This window comes from Chenopodium album, chromosome 23, assembly GCF_948465745.1.
Source record: "Chenopodium album chromosome 23, dcCheAlbu1.1, whole genome shotgun sequence".
In the NCBI taxonomy this organism is placed as follows: Eukaryota; Viridiplantae; Streptophyta; class Magnoliopsida; order Caryophyllales; family Amaranthaceae; genus Chenopodium; species Chenopodium album.
This window is the reverse complement of record NC_137856.1, coordinates 9534876-9554657: the sequence shown is the minus strand read 5'-3', so window position 1 is coordinate 9554657 and position 19782 is coordinate 9534876. Positions and strand designations below refer to the sequence as shown.

The 19782-nt window shown below is 35.4% G+C and overlaps 2 protein-coding genes across 2 annotated transcripts; one reads left to right on the top strand and one right to left on the bottom strand.

Moving 5' to 3' along the window:
* Nucleotides 1–6027: 6027 nt before the first annotated feature.
* LOC145607645 (acireductone dioxygenase 1-like) lies at nt 6028–9394 on the bottom strand. The gene is made up of 5 exons (XM_081663232.1): nt 9075–9394; nt 8861–8948; nt 8685–8779; nt 6521–6760; nt 6028–6355 (listed from the first exon to the last, which is right to left on the bottom strand). The coding sequence occupies exons 1-5, from the start codon at nt 9084–9086 to the stop codon at nt 6227–6229; spliced, it is 564 nt and encodes a 187-aa protein (XP_081519358.1). The 5' UTR covers nt 9087–9394; the 3' UTR covers nt 6028–6226.
* A 4823-nt stretch (nt 9395–14217) lies between these two features.
* Nucleotides 14218–19105, top strand: LOC145608674 (beta-glucuronosyltransferase GlcAT14A-like). The gene is made up of 4 exons (XM_081664280.1): nt 14218–14954; nt 15677–15752; nt 15849–15964; nt 18097–19105. Exons 1-4 carry the CDS (start codon nt 14387–14389, stop codon nt 18606–18608), a joined length of 1272 nt encoding a protein of 423 aa, XP_081520406.1. The 5' UTR covers nt 14218–14386; the 3' UTR covers nt 18609–19105.
* Nucleotides 19106–19782: the final 677 nt, after the last annotated feature.

Sequence of the window (19782 nt, the reverse complement as noted above, 5' to 3'; positions counted from 1 at the left end):
TCCTTGGCAGGAGTAGCCGACTTCTTGTTGGTGAGTTGTTTAATCTCACCACGGAGAGTGCTCACAAGCTTCATGAGCTCATTTCTAGTTACTGGGTCTGACCCTTCCACGTTGGTAGAATCAGACGGCTTCTTTGAATGTCCGGCTGGTTTGCTCGGAGCAGTCTGAGAGTGAGGGCGCTCCCGCTTTTCCCTGATGCGGACGCGCCTGGAGATGAGAGACCCATCTCTAGCAGTATAAGTTTCGACGTCACCGTCGTCACCTGAATCATGGTCCGTCTGGACCAACACTTCGTCCAGGGACCGATTGGTCTCTGGTGGCTGATTAGTCTCCAGTGGCCGATTGGTTTCTGGAGGCCGATTAGTTACAGAAATGGGTACAGTTTCCAAAGAGGCCATCTTAGAGGTACTCTCCCCACAGACGGCGCCAAATGTTTCGGGGTTTTTTGAGTCCCTTGGGAGAGTTACAACACTAAGACTGGATGCTCGCTTGGATGCCTGTACCTGCAAAACAACGGAGCACCGAATGGTCGGTGGTCCGCCTCCGAAGCTTAAGTTAGTCTAAGTCCGAAGAATAAGGTGCGGAATGTAAAGGGTTATCTGCTCGGATTCCGAGCTCGGGTGTACTGTTCTCTTGAGAGTGACAGTTCTAACAATGATTGGCAATCACTGAGTATATCTTGTAAAGAGTGTCAAAAGAAACGTATATATCTCCATAAATGAGGAGGTCATCTCCTATTTATAGGCTTCTCGAAAAACGTGCACTCCCTAGGGTTTCGTGCCCCAGGGAATATTCACGCAGCTTTTGCAGACCTCGGGATTTGGGCCTGAAAGCCGCCAATCCCAGGTCCTTTTATCCGTCTGCCACGTGTCGTTCCCTGAGAGGTCCAAGGTGGCGCCCCTTTCAGTGACACGTGGCGGACTCTGATTGGGCCAACTGGCCTAGGGTATTTTTACCCAAATCAAGTATGGTAATGGTATTTTTTAGAGAAGAAGCTAAAGGTACCCACAGTTAAGGGTACTAAGTCACTTTTTACAGTGACTTTGAGGATGTTGTCAAGCCTGGGTCGTCTATTGTTCCTACTCTTGTTGCCTAATGATAGGATAAAGTCGTATCTCCTAATCAAAAGAATTACTCAAGTCCTCTAACTAAAGTAGATAGGGAAGTAGGGTCGAATCCACAGGGAAACAAGTCTTTCTTATTTTAATTCATTAAAACAATTTAAACTATCAAGTAACCAAATTATTATTATGTGAAAATTATACTAAGGGAAAAACAATTCAATTAAGCAAATCGAATAAGGTAGAGATCAATAAATCAAAGCCTAAGGTTTAGGTTCACCAATAAACATTATTCCAGGGTTAATATAAGACAATCACTTATTAATGCATCAATCAATCAGATCATAAAGGGCTTTTGCTCAGTATTACAATCACAAAATTAACCTACCAGTATTAAATTGCATCTCTTGAATATTGACTTAACCATTTATAAATTAACATGCCTATTGAAACTAAGCCTAAACATCAATTCTTATATCTCTCGAATTTTGAATCTATATTGCATAACTCATACAATTAAACCAGGTTTAATCTAATTGCATAGCATTAAATCAATCAATAGGAAATCAACCAAAACATTGACAATCAACGATAATAAATTACCCCTTCATATTGTTTATGGATCACCACAACCCTAGAAATAAAACTACTCACATATATTAAAATTTAAATTACGCAAAGCAAATTAACAAGACATGATTAACCAAAGCAACTAAATTATTGAAAATAAAAGGGGAAGAAATTGTAACAAAAATAAATGGAAATAATGAATTGCATAAACCAATGCAAAAGTGTAGAGAGAGAACAAGAGTATTAATCAAAAGCTAAAACTCAGAGAATTTAACTAATGAAAGACATCCCCAAAACTCTCTTAACAAAAGCGTATTTATACTAAGTTAGAAAATGTTAAGGTTAAACGAAATAAAAGACGCTTAAATGTTACTTAAAAATATGCGCCTGTTCGGGTGCCATCTTTTACTTCCTTTTACTTAAAAATGTTAATTAAATTAAGCGTATTCAATGGAGGAAGACTCGCTCGCGCCCGGTTGGGCGCGCCTCTTTTACCTTCTTTTGCCTCGCACAGCCGGGTGCGCCTCAGGGTGAGGGCCTACTCGGTCGGACCCTTATTTGTTTGTTACCTGTATGTCCATTCTTGTTTGTTACAAAGCTAAGATCTCATCAATGAACAAATAAAACATACTTCACCCCAAAAATCAATTAAAACCTAGCATAACCAATTCAAGGCAAATCCAACAAATATGCATCAAAGTCAACCAATCAAATCCATCCAACTATTCATCTTCTCTAACAACTATCAAATAGAGCAAATCACAAGTGTATATGGAATACAAGACTAGTGCTCACGCACTCTTCACTCTTTTATGTGGCGCGGATATAAAATGTATCTGATTGCTTCCCATCCAATCCCTTTATTGTGAACAATGCCCTCCTAAACTCACAACACTTGTGTGTTTAAGAAAACATGCATTCAACCTAATAGTCGACTCGAAATATGTCAAATCATTTTTTGCATTGATAAACAACTAACTTCCCACCATACGTATTTTTAGATGCTATAATACGCTTAAAAATACACAAGAGATGCTATGTTGTCACCCAAATTGGGTAGTTTATTATTAAACTGTCCAACTAGTATGGTATGGTTAATATCCACCATACCATCCCACGACACCGCATGTTCACCGAAATTATCCCCAGAAAAAACCTTTGAACAAGCAGAGCATAATGTCGAGACAGAGCAACGAATGGACCAAAAAAATCAACTTATAAAGCGTTCTTAGTTCTTTACGCGATATATATATCCTTACTCATTGATTCAAATGTTCATTAGAGGTAAGGTAATTTAATTATACAGTTTAACTAATAACATCTCACAAAAATTTATTAGAAAAAGTCTAACGATCAATTATAAAATTATTTCTTTGTAAAGAATTACCATAATGGGTATTGTTGTATGAACCTTTTTATATTTCATGCACTAGTACATTTCTCAAATAGTCAAAAATAATCTTAAGTAGAAATATCTTTTCCTTGGGATTGCCAAGAATCTCTCTTTAATCTGTAATATGTATAACTTGTTTGGTAGGTGGTAATAAATAATGATAATTTGAATGAATTTGTTTGCATATTTGTAAAGGAAATTCCTACATCTATAACCATGGTAATTCTAGTTTATTCCAATTTGTTTCTTTTGCCATACAATTTTCCATTACCATGCTGACCTAGGAGTTATCTTGTTAGGGGCCCGGGCCATTGCCCCTCAACGAAGTTGAACTATGGTAATGGGGATTTTTGTAAGAAAAAACACTGGTTTGGGGATGGATTTGCATTACTATGGACGTTACAAGTTAGGACGATACAATCTTTGTAAAATTTCATTTGATATCATTCTTTCCGCTTTTTATGACTATATGATCACCTATCTATTTAGTTGTTTAATGAGTTAATTTTGACGGAGCCCCATTTAATCTATGAAATTAACATTTTGTCAAAAAAAAAAAAATCTATGAGATTAACATTTCAAGTTAATCTCCACTCATAACTTTATGCATTTGTTTTTGTGTCACTAAACTATTTCACTTTTGTTATTTAAAAAATAGAAGTAAAGCAATATATTATGAGAGGAGATTTATTTATATATATATTTTTTTTGACAAGAAGAGAAAGGATTTCATTAATGAAAGATAGCCAAACAGCACTTACAAACAATTCCGAGGAAATCTAAAATTCCAATACAAATACAATTCACCTTAGAACTAGTTACATCGCAGATTTGATCAACGATCGCCTTTATAAAAATCTTCATCTGAAGCAATACAATCTGTGAGTTAGCACTAATTCGGCTTGAGATCCACATATGAATAGTTGTTTGGGTGAAAAAACTCATATGACTTTCTAGACACTTTTGGAGATTGTGAAACCCTAAATCTTCGAACTTTGACAGACGAACAAACAAATAAATTAAACCTAATAGTAGATCAAACTCCATCATAAAAATGTGATCTTTTATTGAAAGCAATTAAAAAGTTTTTTTGGGGCTTACCACCGGTAAAAATACCGATGGAAGCCCCTACAAAAATTTACAATTAAGATCAGAAGAAAAGAGATGGAAGAGAAAGAGAGAGAAGGAAAAGATTGAAGGAAAACCTTCAAAAAAGAAGAAAAATCTATCAATGGAGGCTAGAAAAACCCTCCCAAGGGAGAAACCCTAGAGGGGACCAAAAAACCCTCCCAAGGAGAAAACCTAGAGGGAACCAATTATTTATTTTTATATATTATTGCAGAGATAAACTTGAATTTTCCCTTTAATTTTCGTTATGGCAATTTATTTATTTTTATTCATTTTTAGTTAGTCTATTAAAAAAAAAATTGAGTTATTTATTACACTTTTAACTTTACTATCTATTTACATAACACCCCAAGTACCTCACCTACAACGTATCATATTAAAGTCAATTTATAAACCTCCTAAATTTATGATTAAGCGTATAAAAAAAGTGATGAAAAGGTCATATTCACTTCACCTTACAAAAATATATCCAGAGTTCAGAAAAAAAAAATGTACGCAAAGGAAAATGATTATATATCAAGGCGGGAAGTCTCATTTCCCAAATTCCCACAAATGGAATGAAAAGTGGGTCCATGTTAACTTTTAAGTAGAATATGATAGAGAAACAGGAAAAAGATTTTCAACTCAAGTAAAATTAATTTAAGTTCCTTAAAAATAAGGTGAAGTGAACAAGGCCTAAGGGGCATTGGGTAGTCCAACAACACCAACTTTTTTCTTTCCCTCCTCCTTTCCATGGGGAAATTCTTGTTAATCAGCTTGATTGACAAGCTATGTAAATCAGGGGGTATATGGGTAATCTTCCTCCCTTCTCCATTCTTCCATTACAGCAAGTCAGCAACCCACCTTCTTCCTCCATGAATCTGTACCGCTGACCATCGCCGCCACCGCCTATGGTGGTTAAAATTGCTTCCACGAAGTAGAGGATTTCCCTAAGGGATTGATATGGCCATAGTTTACACTGTTTTTCAACTAGGGTATCATTTTGTTACCGCCGCAAAGCGTCATTTGGGGCATTTCGCCATTGTTGTTGAAGAAGACGATGAAGAGGAAGGCCGGTGGTATTAGGGTTTCTTCTCTCATCCTTTTCGGTGGTGGAAATGGTGGTGGAACGGGGAAGCCTTCGGCCTGTTCTCTCCAGCTTAACTTTAGTTCAGTTCAGTTCCAATCAGTTTAGTTCAGTTCGGTTCTTAATTTCCTTCTGTCATAAACAATTCATTTCAGTTCAGTTCAATTCAGTCCAGCTCAGCTCCAATCAGTTCAGCTCAGTAAATCACAACATGCCCTTCGTGGTTGATCGGCGGGAAGACGGAGTGTACTGTCGTGGTGATCGGCAAATCGGTGGTCATCGGAGGGGTGGCTGACTAGCTGTAGATCTGGTTTTGGAGAGCTGGTCGTGGCTCGTGGTAGATAGCTATAGTATTTTTTTATTTATTCATTTTTCTAAAAAATAGAATAAAATTGGGACTAATCTACAATTTTTGTTAATCAGACTGATTGACTGGGGCGCTCCTCCTTTCCATTATGTAATACTTGTAGAGATTAACAAGATACCAAGACATATACTTAGGGGGTGTTTGGTTCAAGCATATTAGGTATAAGGTATGAGTTTGGAATGACCAAAACCCATACCTTATGTTTGTTTCTTGAAATTTCATTTTTCAAACCCATACCTCAAACCCCCAAGGTATGGGTTTTTGAAACCCAAGGGGGGAGGTGGGTATGGCTCATACCCATACCTGTTTAAAATTAAAAGGAAAACTATCATTCCTAGTTTAAAACCAAACACATGAAATCAAGTATCAAGTTCCAACCCCATACCACCTAGGTTTCATTCCTCATTCCAAACCCAGACCATAGTTTGAACCAAACGCCCCCTTAGAAAGTTTACATATAGCAATATATAATAACAATAATTGTGTAGAATTTTTTACACTATTACTTCCTACTAATGTCCACAAAGAAGCAGCAATACACATTACAAGCAGCCATAGCTCTAGCATATCAATGATTACAGTCACAGAATACCTATATAATTTTGATACGCACGAGCAACCACAAGGTATGGCTCGAATGACTAGTAAGCAGAAACAGGCATCCTCGCTTTCTCTGCCAAGTTCTTTACGTACTCCTTTCTAACTGGATGATCCTCCTGTGGCCGATTATAGGGTGTCCACACTGGTTCTCCTATGAAAAGCCTCATCAACTGCATGTTGTTCATAAGTACTCTCATTAAATCATAACAGCAATTTCCATAGATCCCTTAGTGGTAATAAACAGATATAGGTAACAAAGAGGGGATGCAAAGCTCAACAGTAGTGAGACTATATCACACAAAATTACTGCTGTATACTACGAAGTGTATACTTGCCTTCACATAGTTAGAGGTGTCAAGAGTGAAACGATGGTATATTCCAGCAGGAAGTATGATCATATCACCCTCTTTAAGCCAGATCCGAATCCAACGGTCTGCCTTGTCTCGTACATCAAAGTAGCCACTTCCCTCCAAGCAGTAGCGTATCTCTTCATCTGCATGTATGTGTTCTGTGAAGAAGTTCTTCAGCTTCTGCTCATAATTCTCCACCTTTTCAGGGCACAAATCAAGAATATCCTGCACATCAGAATAAATCGTATGAGCCCCTACAGAGAAAACAACCCTTGACTTAATCGGAAATCATAAGATAGATAATGTAAACTTTGCAACTGTTGGGTTCAAGACATAAAGTTCCATAACTCTGGTTTTATATTTTTCATCAGAATTGATACACAATTCCAATCCTTCCCCCACCCCACCCTTCTGAACAAAAAGTAAAACACAGCTGCTGATTGCTAGAGTTACGTCTGCCCAGCTGCAATGTCAGCAATATGTCAACTCCAAGCCAAGTACGCTAGGATAAAAAGGCTCCTCATAAAGTGTCATAAGCATAGCCAGTCATTTGAGGGGTTCGTGATGATAAATTTTTAATTACTGGTATGGCCAAGAGCACTTTTAATTGTTACTAGTAGGTGTGTCGTTTTGAGTTCAAATGTTAAATCCTACAGAAAAGGAAACAATAAGCTAATATGCAATTGCATTCTACCTAGAGGTTCGTTAAAGCTTCACAACTGTGGAAGAGCAAGTCTTCTAAGGAAATAAATAATATCGGCTTAGGCTCTTAGCCGTAGTAGTGTAGCAGGATATGTATGTTGAGAAGAAAAGAAATAAGAGAGATAACAGTGAAGACTGACGAGCATCATTTAGCTGATTCAATCAGATGTCAATGTGTAAAACATTAAATTATAGAAGCAAAGAGCTCTGCAGAAATTGGAGAGATTTAGATTTTTACCCTGCTAAGTTGAGACACCCTTTAATATCCCCCCTATAGATTTTATATAACAACATTATACCATGTTAGCTAAGTACCAAGGACAACAGACTTTGATACAAATTGATTATAGATGGATATCCTGCAGCATATTACAAAATTCACAGCACTCACAAAAGATTCACATGTAAAACCAGAACCATGAACTGCAGAGTACATAGTAACTCTTAACAAATTTAGAACGAATTACTATCATTCTCTCTAGATTGCTCCTCAACTCCTCGCACCTTAACACTAATCAACTCATACATTCAATTCCTCAACCTTAATCTAAAGCACTGAACCCAATGTAACTCCTTAACTCTTGAGCATCATAATCAGTTAGCTACAATTTTAAATACTACCTCCGCTTCATATTATGTGCAACATTTACTAAAAAATGATGTTTACATTATGTGCAACAAATGTTGTCTTTCATTTTAAGTTGTCATTTCTTCTACCTCTTTCCTCATCACATGCATTTATATCTTTCTCTCTCCATTTAACACTCACAAACAATCTTTACCTAGAGTCAATGTCAAGGCCTTTATTGCACATAATATGAAATGGCGGTATGTAGTAGCATTTTTGCTTATATTACTTCTAGCAATCAACTCAATCTCATGTTGATTATCCCTTAAAATTTTTCGTAACTCACAATCCTAATGCAACATCAAAAAACAGATTGGAGCCAATTATCAATTATGCAATACATATACTCACCAAATTTCCAATTCAATAAGATCAACATCATCCAAGTATTATTTTTTTTTTGGTAAGTTTTTTATTTGCCCTCAAAATCCATTATGGAATAATAATTTAGAAAACGCGACAACATTCTCCAAACATTTATTAATAGTACCTCCATTTTCTCCTGTTTGTCACATATACCATTTGTGTTCAAACAAAAAAAAAAATATCATATCATGAGTTAAACTCAAATATATTTTTTGGTACATAAGAAGAATATGGTCAGGTGAGATTGAGTTCATATTCAAAATATTAACTTTTTATAAGTTACAGGAGTATAATTTGTAATCACCCATAATTAAATACTGCGTATATTATATAGTTCAATCATGTGTATCAAAAACTATGCAAAAATCAAATGGAACACACAGGGAACAGAGGTAGTATTATTACTAGTATATGTGACTATTATTTCCGAATTCATATAGGGAGCAAACTTACCATATAGTTGTAACCCCTCTCATCTCTAATCTTGTTTAATTCAGGATCATTTTCATAGTCCTTAGCATTCAATTTCCAGTGTAAAACACCAATTTCTGCAACAAACCCATTTTTTTATCATCAATAAATGCCCAAAAATTCCCAGAAAAAAATAATGGGAAGGAGAATTAACAAACCAGAAAGGGTATCAAGGGAGACAAATTCTTTTGGGTTTCGATGATGAGGTAGCCTTGGATCCTCATTACTTTCATCCATATACCAAGCCTTCAAATTAACATTAATAACTAATCAAATCAAATAATTTTAATTTGAATTTACGTAATTATAATTTATTAATAGTAATTAATCAAAGGTAAAAGGGTATTAAATTTGATGATGAAGAAAACTCACCTCGATTGCCATGGCTTCAGTTGAGTATTGTAATGGTGGGTTGGTAATTGAGGAAGGTTGATATATTTATAAAAATGGATTTAATTAGCTGAAAAATTATATAAAAGGAGTATAAAATATGAGAGCATGAAATGGGACAAAAACTTATGAAAGTGTGTGGTTAATGAGGTGCTTCTAGTTTCTACGTTTAAAAAAATCTGGTAAGAAAGTTAGCATGATGACATTTGGAGGCTTAAAATTTTTGGAAGTTGGTTTTCTCATGTTTAATTTTGTGGATGGATTTAAATTTTTAAAATGGTTGCCTATCAAGAAAATGAAGTTTGGTTGTTCATTTTGCTTGTGTTTGAGCTTTGAGGGATTGAGGATTAGAGAGAGAAAGAGATCCAACTCACCTATCAAGAAAATAAAGTTAGTTTATCATTATTATACTAATGAGGTCTTTACCTAGTGATAAAGATTGAGGGAATATATAACATGCGGAGTAAGTTATATGTTCAAACTTGCTCCCATAATCGTATAAGTTATTATAGACAATGGCGGATCTACATAGTCACAAGGGGTAGAATTTTGAGATTAAAATTTAAAACTGCATAAAAATCTATATGTCAAGCTTTGCTTCAGTGGTAAAAGGGGAATTTATGAAGCTATGTGCTGTGCGGCCAGCAGGGTTCGAATCCCAACATTTTTTTTCATTGAATATTTTCTTTTTAAGTATTTTAACCCCTTGCTCTTTGTTCCAAATCAAATTTTCCCCTACACTTTATTTTTATACTATGTACAAGGTATAAGCATTAATATGATTAAAAGTAATTGAAATTTCTCAATTACTCTAAATAATACAATTTTTTTTTTCGAATTTACAAATTAATTACGGAGTATGGAGTATTTTATTAACCATATTGATAATTTAGATATGAATTGAAGTAAAAAATATCAGTATTAATTAAAATAAAATAAAATAATTTGACACTTCATACTATTATATAGTTTATTGTTATTGTAATTATTTTGATATGTATAACATATCTTAGTATTGTTTAATTTTTTGAATAAGTTGTTCTCCGTCAATTGTACGAGTTGCGTTCCCTACAACAATCGTTTGTTTAACGAGGAATTGCATGTCAAATCAAATCGTCAATTAATAAGGAGCATAACAATGTACTAACACATTGCATTGCATCAAAAAATCACTCAGTTTGTTATTTTGCTAATCGTTTTTGGGGAAATTTTATAATATGAATTGAATCCTTAAAATAAAGTTCGATTTTAATTTAGTTCTAAATATTCTTAAACAACTATTCGCTATTGCGCTACCCTGAGTGAAAATCCTAGATCCGCCACTAACTATAGACATGTTCAGCAAAATATAGTTGTGAAGGTTGCTATTATTTGTGAAGATAGATAATTAAGGTATAAGTATTTGGTAAAGTAGCGATTAATTAGCTGTTACATATAATAATCAATATATTTTCTACACAAAAGTTTAAAAAAAGCGGGTTTACAATAAGTTATTGAATGGCAGTAGTTATGGACTTATGACCCAATTACACGTGTGAAATTTCACTCTCAAATTTTCTTTCCTCTGCTTTTTTTTTTCTTCTGTTTTTTCTCTTTCCTCTGCTCTTCTTTTTCTCTCTCCTCTTCTTTACCCCTCTTTCTAGTTTCTATCTCCTTGATTCTTCAATTTCACTCTCGTTTTTCTATCTAATCTTGGTTTTCAACTTAATTTTGTAATTTCTTTTGTTAATTCTTCTTTTACATCCAATTTTGAGGTATGTATGTTCATCTATTTTTTGTATTTTTGGTTATTTTAAGGTATGTTCATGTAAATTCGATTTTGATTTTAGATTTCGAATATAATGGCGAATGTTAAGCTTTCAAAGAAGGAGACAATTGCTCCTCCTACTACTAGTTCAAACGAAAAAGTTGAAGGTATATTTTCTGAATTTTGTGACCTATTTTTTTTTTTTTTTAAGGTCGGCGAACAGTACTGCGTTTTTGTAAAATATGGGTTACTTTTGTGAAAAAAAGGGTCACTTTTGTGAAAAAAAAAGGGTCACTTTTGTGAAAAAAAGGGGTCATTTTTGTAAAAAAGGTTCATTTTTGTGAAAAAAAAACACTTTTGTTAATAAAAAGGGTCACTTTTGTAAAAAAAAAGGTCACTTTATAAAGAAAAAAGGTCACTTTTGTAAGAAAAAAGGGTCACTTTCCGCAAATTGTTCAATGTACAATAAAATTATTGTAAACTGGGGGCATGCAAAAGTAATTGTATTTTCTAAACCTATAGATTAAATTTTCAATAACTACCTCTAACTTCAAAACCTAATATTTCTATCTTTTGATAAAAGCTACCTCAACCACTATATACTTAGACACTCATAAAAGTCATAATTTTTTTTTTTTTTATTAAATATTGGTTTAACAAAGCACTAAAAGCTACTCATTCAAAAGCTAATGTCAGCTCTTGTCAAAAAAAAAAAAAAAAAAAAAAAAAAAAAATACAAAAGCTAATGTCAAACAAGCCTTATATTGTGTTTCAAGGAAGCAACACCTCAAAACTGATTTGTTTTAAAAGAATTTGGCATCCTTATTTAACAAGCTATATGATATATATCCGAAAGATAAGTTGAAGAGCCATTCAAATTATATCTTTTTTTAATAATATTCATCTTTTGGGTGGTAATTATAAATAATGTTTAGTTGTTATTTATCTTTTACTTTGACAGCTTTAGTTTAGAGACCAGATTAGTTTATCTTTTGATTTTAGAATATTCTTGAGTTTATTTTGCCTATATAAAGGGCTTTAGGTTGTAACGTTTTGAATAGAGATAATTGAATTTGAGTTATAGCCTAGTTTGATCAATTCGTATGATCGAATTGTCTTCCACAAGATAATTGCATATGTTATTCTGTCGGGAAGGCTACCAATTTTAGTTGTTGTTAAACCTTTGTTAGGAATAACAACTCCATACCCTAGTTACAATTTGATCTTTCTTAGATTTAATTGTTCCGTATCTTTTTGATTTAGTTCCTTTATCCCAAAATTGTGCAAAGCTTAAACTACAATCCATCTAAGTTCGGAATTTTAGTGGAAACCATTAAAAAAAAAAGGCATCACTATCCCTTATGTCGTCACGTAGTGGTCGCTGATAGATACGCTTGCCGATAACGTTAAGCTAGGGTTAGGATTTTAATTTGGGAGAAGATGGGTGTTCCTGGCCATTAAATTTTTTCGTTCCCCAACTGAGAACATATTTTCATATCAGATTATTTATAGGGAATTTCGGCAACATGTCATGATTATCTCTATCATCACCGTCTTAGAGTTTGTAACTTTGTAAATTTCATCAAATTACTCACGATAAAGGTAAAGATTGGGTTAGGGTGTTTGGTTTTTTGGGGTGTTATAATAGCTAACGTACTTCTTGTTTTAATTGGTTATGTTCTAAGTTTTAATGCTTAGTTTTGTTTAGACTTGGTGACTGGGGAGTCGAGATTTCCTCAACTTTTCCATTAGACCTATAGTTATGTCTACCTGTCTGGCTTGCATGCCTAAAGCTTCAAGCAAGGTCGAGGTCAATGCAGGTTGGGTTAAAGAAGATCACATTTTGTAGAGCCAATCGATGCATGTACAAGATCTAAAATAAATATAGTCACGTAAAATCTTATTGGAATTATCTTATAATTTTTAATATCAATCCATTATAATTTACACTACTCCGTAATTAACAATTACTAATTTCTTATGAAAGATAACTAAAAATATCCCCGTTAAAATTTCACATCAAAAAGTACTAAAAGCATAAATGTAACAATTATGGACTTAATAAAGAAGTGAGGGAGCACCTAATAGTCAGAAGCTCACCAATTACTAGGGGTGTTCAAAAAAACCCGACCCGATTGTCCCGACCCGATTTCCCGATGACCCGGCAAATACCCGATGGGAAATTTGGAGAAAAAAACTGTTTTTTCGGGACGGGTACCCGACCCGGGAAAATTGCTTGTTATCCGGGTCGGGACATGGGCCGCATTTTATGATTCGCGGGTACCCGAATTCCCGAATATAAATTAATATCAAAAAAAAAATACTAAGCCCAGCCCACAATCCCCACATGCCCCTTCTCTTTTGAAACAAAATTAGGGTTCCTTCAATTCCTCACAATCGCCGCTCTCTCTCTCCCTCTCTCTTCCTCTCCAAGTTCCTCTCTGTTCCTGCCTCTATCTCTCTCTTCCTTCTTCTTCCTTGAGGTCCCTCTCTGTTCTTCCTACTTCTCTATTCTCAAACCTCTTCTCAACCGTCTTCTCAACCGCTGCTTTGCCCACCTCCGTCTGAGGCTCGCTGCTGCTTTCCCTAACTCCAACTCCATCGTCAGTGGTCACTAATTCAAGAGTTGGTCAACATCTTTGTATACAACCAAGACTTGCAACAGTACCTTGGGAGCAACAAACCTTTGTATATCGTAGAAGCCTTTGTTTAATTCTTTGTTTACAACCAAGACTTGCAACAGTACCTTGAAGCAAATTAATTACAATTTCTAATTATATTTTCTAATAAATTATATTTCTAATATATTATTATTGAAAAAAGCTTTGTGCAATTGGTTATTTTGTATCTTGGTTGTTCAATTGTGTGGCGTTTGGGTAGTAGATTTAATTTTTTTTTTCATTTTTTTACCTTTTGGGAGCAAATTAATTATAATAATTCAAAAATCCGGGTACCCTATGTCCCGACCCGAATAATTCGGGTACCCGGAACCCGGATACCCGAGATATTCGGGCCGGGACATGGGACAAATAAACAAGTACCCGAAACTTCGGGTACCCGGGTTTTCGGGTACCCGAAACTCCGGGTACCCGGATTTGAACACCCCTACCAATTACATCACATTCACTTTTGTTAATTCATTCCAATCTAACCACCTTTCTTGCCTCCTTAATCTTTACCCATCCTTCACTTATACACTACTAATAAACCAATAATAAATGGTAATCACATCATCTAATCAAAACCATAAAAACAAAACATCTTCCTAATATCTAGCCTTCCTAAAACACACCAAAACCCCTAATCTTAGATCTGGTAATCTCAAAACATCCCCAAAATCAAAAATCACTCTCAATTTTTTTCATTTCAATACACAACAATACACGAAAACATAATAATCCCCCTATCTTAAGGACGAACCACCCTTGTAACCCTGTAGCACCATTGGCATTAATCCCATTATAAACACACACACCTCCCTAAACACAACCCATCTTGTACCAAAAGAACCAAAAATTAGAAACTATTTTTAAAAAACACAACAACAATGTTGCAAAACCAACAACCACCATCACCACCACCAAGAGACAACTCCACAACCTTGTACTTCATAGCAGCCTCCTTCATTTTCTCTCTTCTCTTCTTCATCTCAACAACCCCAACAACCCCAACAACCACCGCAACAACCTCAACAACATCACCTGACCCACGCCTCTTCCCCAACCCTCAATATGTCCTCAACAACCCCAACTCACCCCCTCTTCCTTCTGTCCCTTCAATTGCTTACTTCATCACCGGATCATCGGGGGACTATTCTAGAATCTTCCGGCTTATTCTCTCTATTTACCACCCTAAAAATCTTTACTTGCTTCATCTTGACCGTTTTGCCCCTCAGTCTGACCGTGACCGTTTGTCTCTTAGGGTGCACGGCCTGCCCGTGGTTAAAGCTGCCCGGAATGTTCATATTATTGGAAATGCCGATTTTGCTTACCCTAGAGGATCTTCCCCTATTGCTTCTTTGCTTAGGGGTGCTTCTATTTTGCTTAGGTTGAATTCTAATTGGGATTGGTTCATCAATTTGTCTGCTCATGATTATCCCCTTGTTACTCAAGATGGTAAATTTCTATCTTTTGAGTTTTAATTTTTGTGGGTTTTGCTTGGATGTTTGATTTGCTAATGTTTTTTGTGATTTAATAATTGCTGATCTTGTGAATTTGTGTTATTGGCCTATTGGGTTTTCTCTGATTTGCTGCATTGATTGTTAATTTGGTGTAAGATACTAGTTTTGTTTTTATTAAGCGCATAGGAAGTCACAAAGAGCAGTGATGTAGACGGGATTTGATCCGAGGTTTTGTGTATTACTTTTTGACTTTAATTGACTAAGGTTTTGAAGTGTAGTTTTGTTGGGTTTTCACTGATTAGCTGCATTGATTGTTAATTTGGTGTATACTAAGATACTAGGTTTTTTTTTTTTTTTTATGATCATGGAGAGTGGCAAAGAGCAGTGATATAGACGATATTTGATATGGGGTGTTAACTATTACACCCTGACTTTAACCCAGACTATAGGTTTTGTTCAAATTTGCTGCTCATTTCGCGGTTTTTTGACCTAAAGATTACAACTTTTTGACAATTTTAGTTACATTGGATGAGGAGACTGTTATCTTATTGATATGTAATTTGGTTCAAGTATTCAAACTTCTGTTTAACATTGATTTCATAATGTGAGTCTTTCAGGGTTTTGCTGTATATTGCCCTGCTTGATTTGATAGTTTGGTTCAATTATTCAAACTTTTATTTACTTTTAATTTTGTTGTTATGATTCACATTTGTACAGATTTGTTGCACATATTGTCATACACGCCAAAAGACCTTAACTTTGTGAATCATACCAGCTACATTGGATGGAAAGAGTGAGTTACTTTCACTTGTTTTACATGATTCAATTTTTTTGGTTGTTGAATAAGTCCATTCCCTTTTAGTAACTCTGGTTTCATGTGGTATTTTAGAGCTCGAAGGCTGAAACCCATCATTGTGGATCCTGGACTTTATCTTGCAGAAAAGACTGGGATGTTTTATGCGACTCAAAAGCGGGACTTTCCCAATGCTTATCAGTTGTTCTCAGGTGAGTCTGCAGCCTCTCTTGAATATTTTCAGAGCTCAACTTCTAGGAAAAGTTAAATATACTGCTCTTGGTTTAAGCTATTATAGACTATTTTTTCCTTTGAATTGCCGCAATCTTAGTCTATTGCTGGCAGCTGCCCTAGTTGCTTTATACTCCCCTACCCTCTTGAAAGAAGTATATAATTGGATTTAGTTATGGTTAATTGAAGCTTCAAATGGGATCTCTTTCCTGCATTTTCTGTCTCATCTCTGATGTTACCAAATTATCAGGGCAAGAATCAGGGATATGTATTGAAGCTTTAGTAGTATTCGTATTCTTTGAGAACAGTTACTTGAGATTTTAAGCCACTTTTGTTTGGATAATATATTGGGAAGGGAAAGGAGAAAACTGAGAGGGGACTAGGGGAGAAAAAGGAAAATAGGAGGGGAAGCGAACTTTTTGGTCTTATGATAGTGAATAGTTAATCTTTTTTTGCTTGCTATTCTTCATCAATGGAAGAAGAAGACCCACAAATTTGGAGCCCCAAAAAATTTGATTCTTTACCTGAAGGTGGCGTTCATCATCACTCTGAAAATCTCCACCGCCAACACTACCAAAAACTACAGTTGCCGATGGCTGGGTGTGATTAGATATTTTCTCCACTTCTGAAATAGTTGTTGCTAGTCTTTCCACTGTGATTTAAGGTAGTTTCATCTTCAAAATTCTTGATTTGAAATTGGGGAAGTTGGGACAATCAAGGATGTCAATTTTGTGAATCTGGCTTTCACATCTAAGAGAGAGACAAAGAAAGGTGAGGGAAAATGAAAAAAGGGGTTATTTTTTGGAAGGACTCAAGGAATAAGGGTTAAAGGGAGAAAATTGAGATTTTAGTAAAGATACCGTAAAAATTGTCGTTTAATGTTAATGGAATGTCTTATTCCCGTTTTGGTATTTTCTTTCCACATCTTTCCAATTTTGGAGAAATGTGTTCCTCAAAGATTAAACAAACAATATTTCCTCCATTTCCCTTCCTTTCATTTCTCTCACCTATATAGTATACTATACAAATTAGGGAAATTACATCCCTAATCCCTCTATCCAAACAATGTGCCAGTAAAAGTGATCATGTGAATCGACTTTAGGTCCATTACCAGGGTACTTTCCTTTGTTACTAACTACCCTTGCTCCCCTTTCCCTCCCTGTTCTTTTTTCAAAGTGCCTAGGCCTCTAGGATAAGTATGGAGAACTGCAACTTAATGACACTGTAATGAACTGTCTTAGGGGAGGGGTATTATGGGTAGTTTAGTATGTTAGTATGTTAGTAGTCATCAAATGTAGTGCATAAAATGAGAAAATAATATAAAAAAGGAAGAAAGGTATTCGGTAGATAGGCAGAAATTTGTAGTGGGGAATCTATGAGAGTCCTGGCCTAAAGCCATTGTTAGGCAGTGATAGCCTAAAGCTATTTTTAGAGTAGTAGCCTTAAGCTTTTAAACCTATCATTTAGTAACCCTATTGCCATTTTCAATCAATTTTCAAGCTTCCATCTTTATTATTTCTTCTTATTAAATCAATTTACCATCATTATGGGACTAAGGCTTTGTTGTTGTTGTTGTTGCTGTATAAAATCTATTTATTAAAAATCAGATTATCTAGTTTAATCAAAGAACCAATCTTTTCTCTCTATTTTACTGTTATTTGCGTAAGTTAGCAGTAATCCCAGTCTATTACAAACACCTTCCCTCTGACACACCTATTAACTTGCTGCATGTTACCTTGAACAGATGAATACTCTTGGACGTTATTGTAGGTGCAACTAGGAGCATTGGTTGTTTGATGTTTGTGTTGGAATGGCTTATATTCTGGATATTTTATTGATGGCACTTTTCTTGTTTAAAAATCACATGAAAGTGAGGAAACTGAAAGAAAGCTGTTATGTTAATTCGTCTATTTCATCCCATAATTTGCCCCGATTTTCAAAATAAATCGATGAGAAACTACAAAAAATGTAGATACAAATCTTTTCAAAACAGATTTTTTGTTCAGAATATGTCAAAGAAACTGCATCTTCTGCTGGCCTATTAAGCAATAAAAAATTTACCAGAATTTCTGAGTAATGCATTGTCAGCTGACAATTGGTGTTCTTTGTGCAGGTTCACCAACCTCTGTTTTGAATCGGAAATTTGTTGAATTCTGTGTTCTGGGATCAGATAACTTACCAAGAACTTTACTGATGTACTTAGCAAACTCCCCATCATCTTTATTGAGTTATGTACCAACCGTTGTTTGCAACTCACCAGAGTTCAAAGAGAGTGCTGTAAACCATAATTTACAGTATGCATCTTACTCTGCATCTTCAAGTGATAGTCCCAGACACCTGAATGGCTCTGACTTAAAAGACATGCTACAGAGTGGATCGGCATTTGCCACACAGTTTCGTCCGAATGACCCAATACTTGATCGTATCGATAGAGAAATTCTTGGGCGGAGACGTGGGAGTGTTGTGCCTGGTGGCTGGTGTGTTGGTGACAGGAACAACACTTGTGGTGAATGGGGTGATGCAGACATCTTGAGGCCGGGTCCTGGAGCTAAGAGATTTGAAAGACGCATCACTGAGCTGCTTAAAAATGGGACATTCCGAACTCAGCAGTGTTTGATTGAATAAATTCTTTACCCTATTTATCACACGATTTTCACCTGAATGACACGTTAAGGAATGAAAAAAAAATTCATGAGAGCTTTTGCAGCATCAGCTTGTAAAAGCATTTTTTTCCTCGGCTCATCTTAGCTCTGCTCTGAGGTTTTTATAACTGCCAATACTGCATCAGAGAAGTGGATTAGACGATTAGTGGTCAATTGTAATGTTGGAACAGTAGGTGTCCAAGCCTTTGTGGTTTGTTGGGGATGCAATTGTTGTACGATAATATTCGGTTGGGGTTAGCTGCATGGATTTACGCTCATGAGTTGCTCGCGTTAGTTATCTTTTCTCCCTCTAACTCTATTCAATGCACTTATGACCCTGAAGATGCAGGGAATGTAATTGCTGTAAAGTAAATTAACTTTTTTTGTTTAGTTGAGAGGGCTGATTATGTTGTACCTAAACGATGCCTCTAGTTCCTCTATTGGTACCTGAGTTTTCTTAATTGCGAGTAATTGTTTGCACATATTATTGCATCATATTTTGGTGATATTATGTAGCGTGAATCCAAGCTACAGAACTAGTGAAAATCAGAAATGAAACAGAATGAAACAAGTAAAAGTTTAGGAAGAAGGGATAGAGAGAGGAGACGGAACAAGAGAAAAATCTGCTCACAATGAAAAATCGATTTTTATTTTGACCTGTTTTCTGTAAAAATCCGAAAGGCTTGAACTCAAGTCTGAATCTCAGAACTAGGAAAGCTATTCTCAAAATCAAAAGTATACTCTCAAGAAGCTTCAGATTCAAGACAACCCTTAAATTACTTAAATCCTAAGTAATGGATTTCAGCAACATAGCGATCGCGATGCTTGACCACCCACCCTTCCAAGATAGTTAAAGATAACATCAGTACAGAAGAATTCTTATCATGAAACATGATGATACACGCGTCGTTGTAAGAATAAAACCTCTCAACTGTTTCAATTGTGAATCATGAAAGGCTGGATGAACTATTCCAGGATCTTCATATTATAGCATTATTACTTGTAATGGATCAAACACATGGATGATAAAAATTCATTGATACCATTCTTCACTCATCTTTGTCCTATGGGTGTTGTTTCGAGTATAATCACCAAGTCAGGAGTGTATTCCTTGATTAGTAAGGAACATCTTACGCTTGAATCATGATTCACTTAAC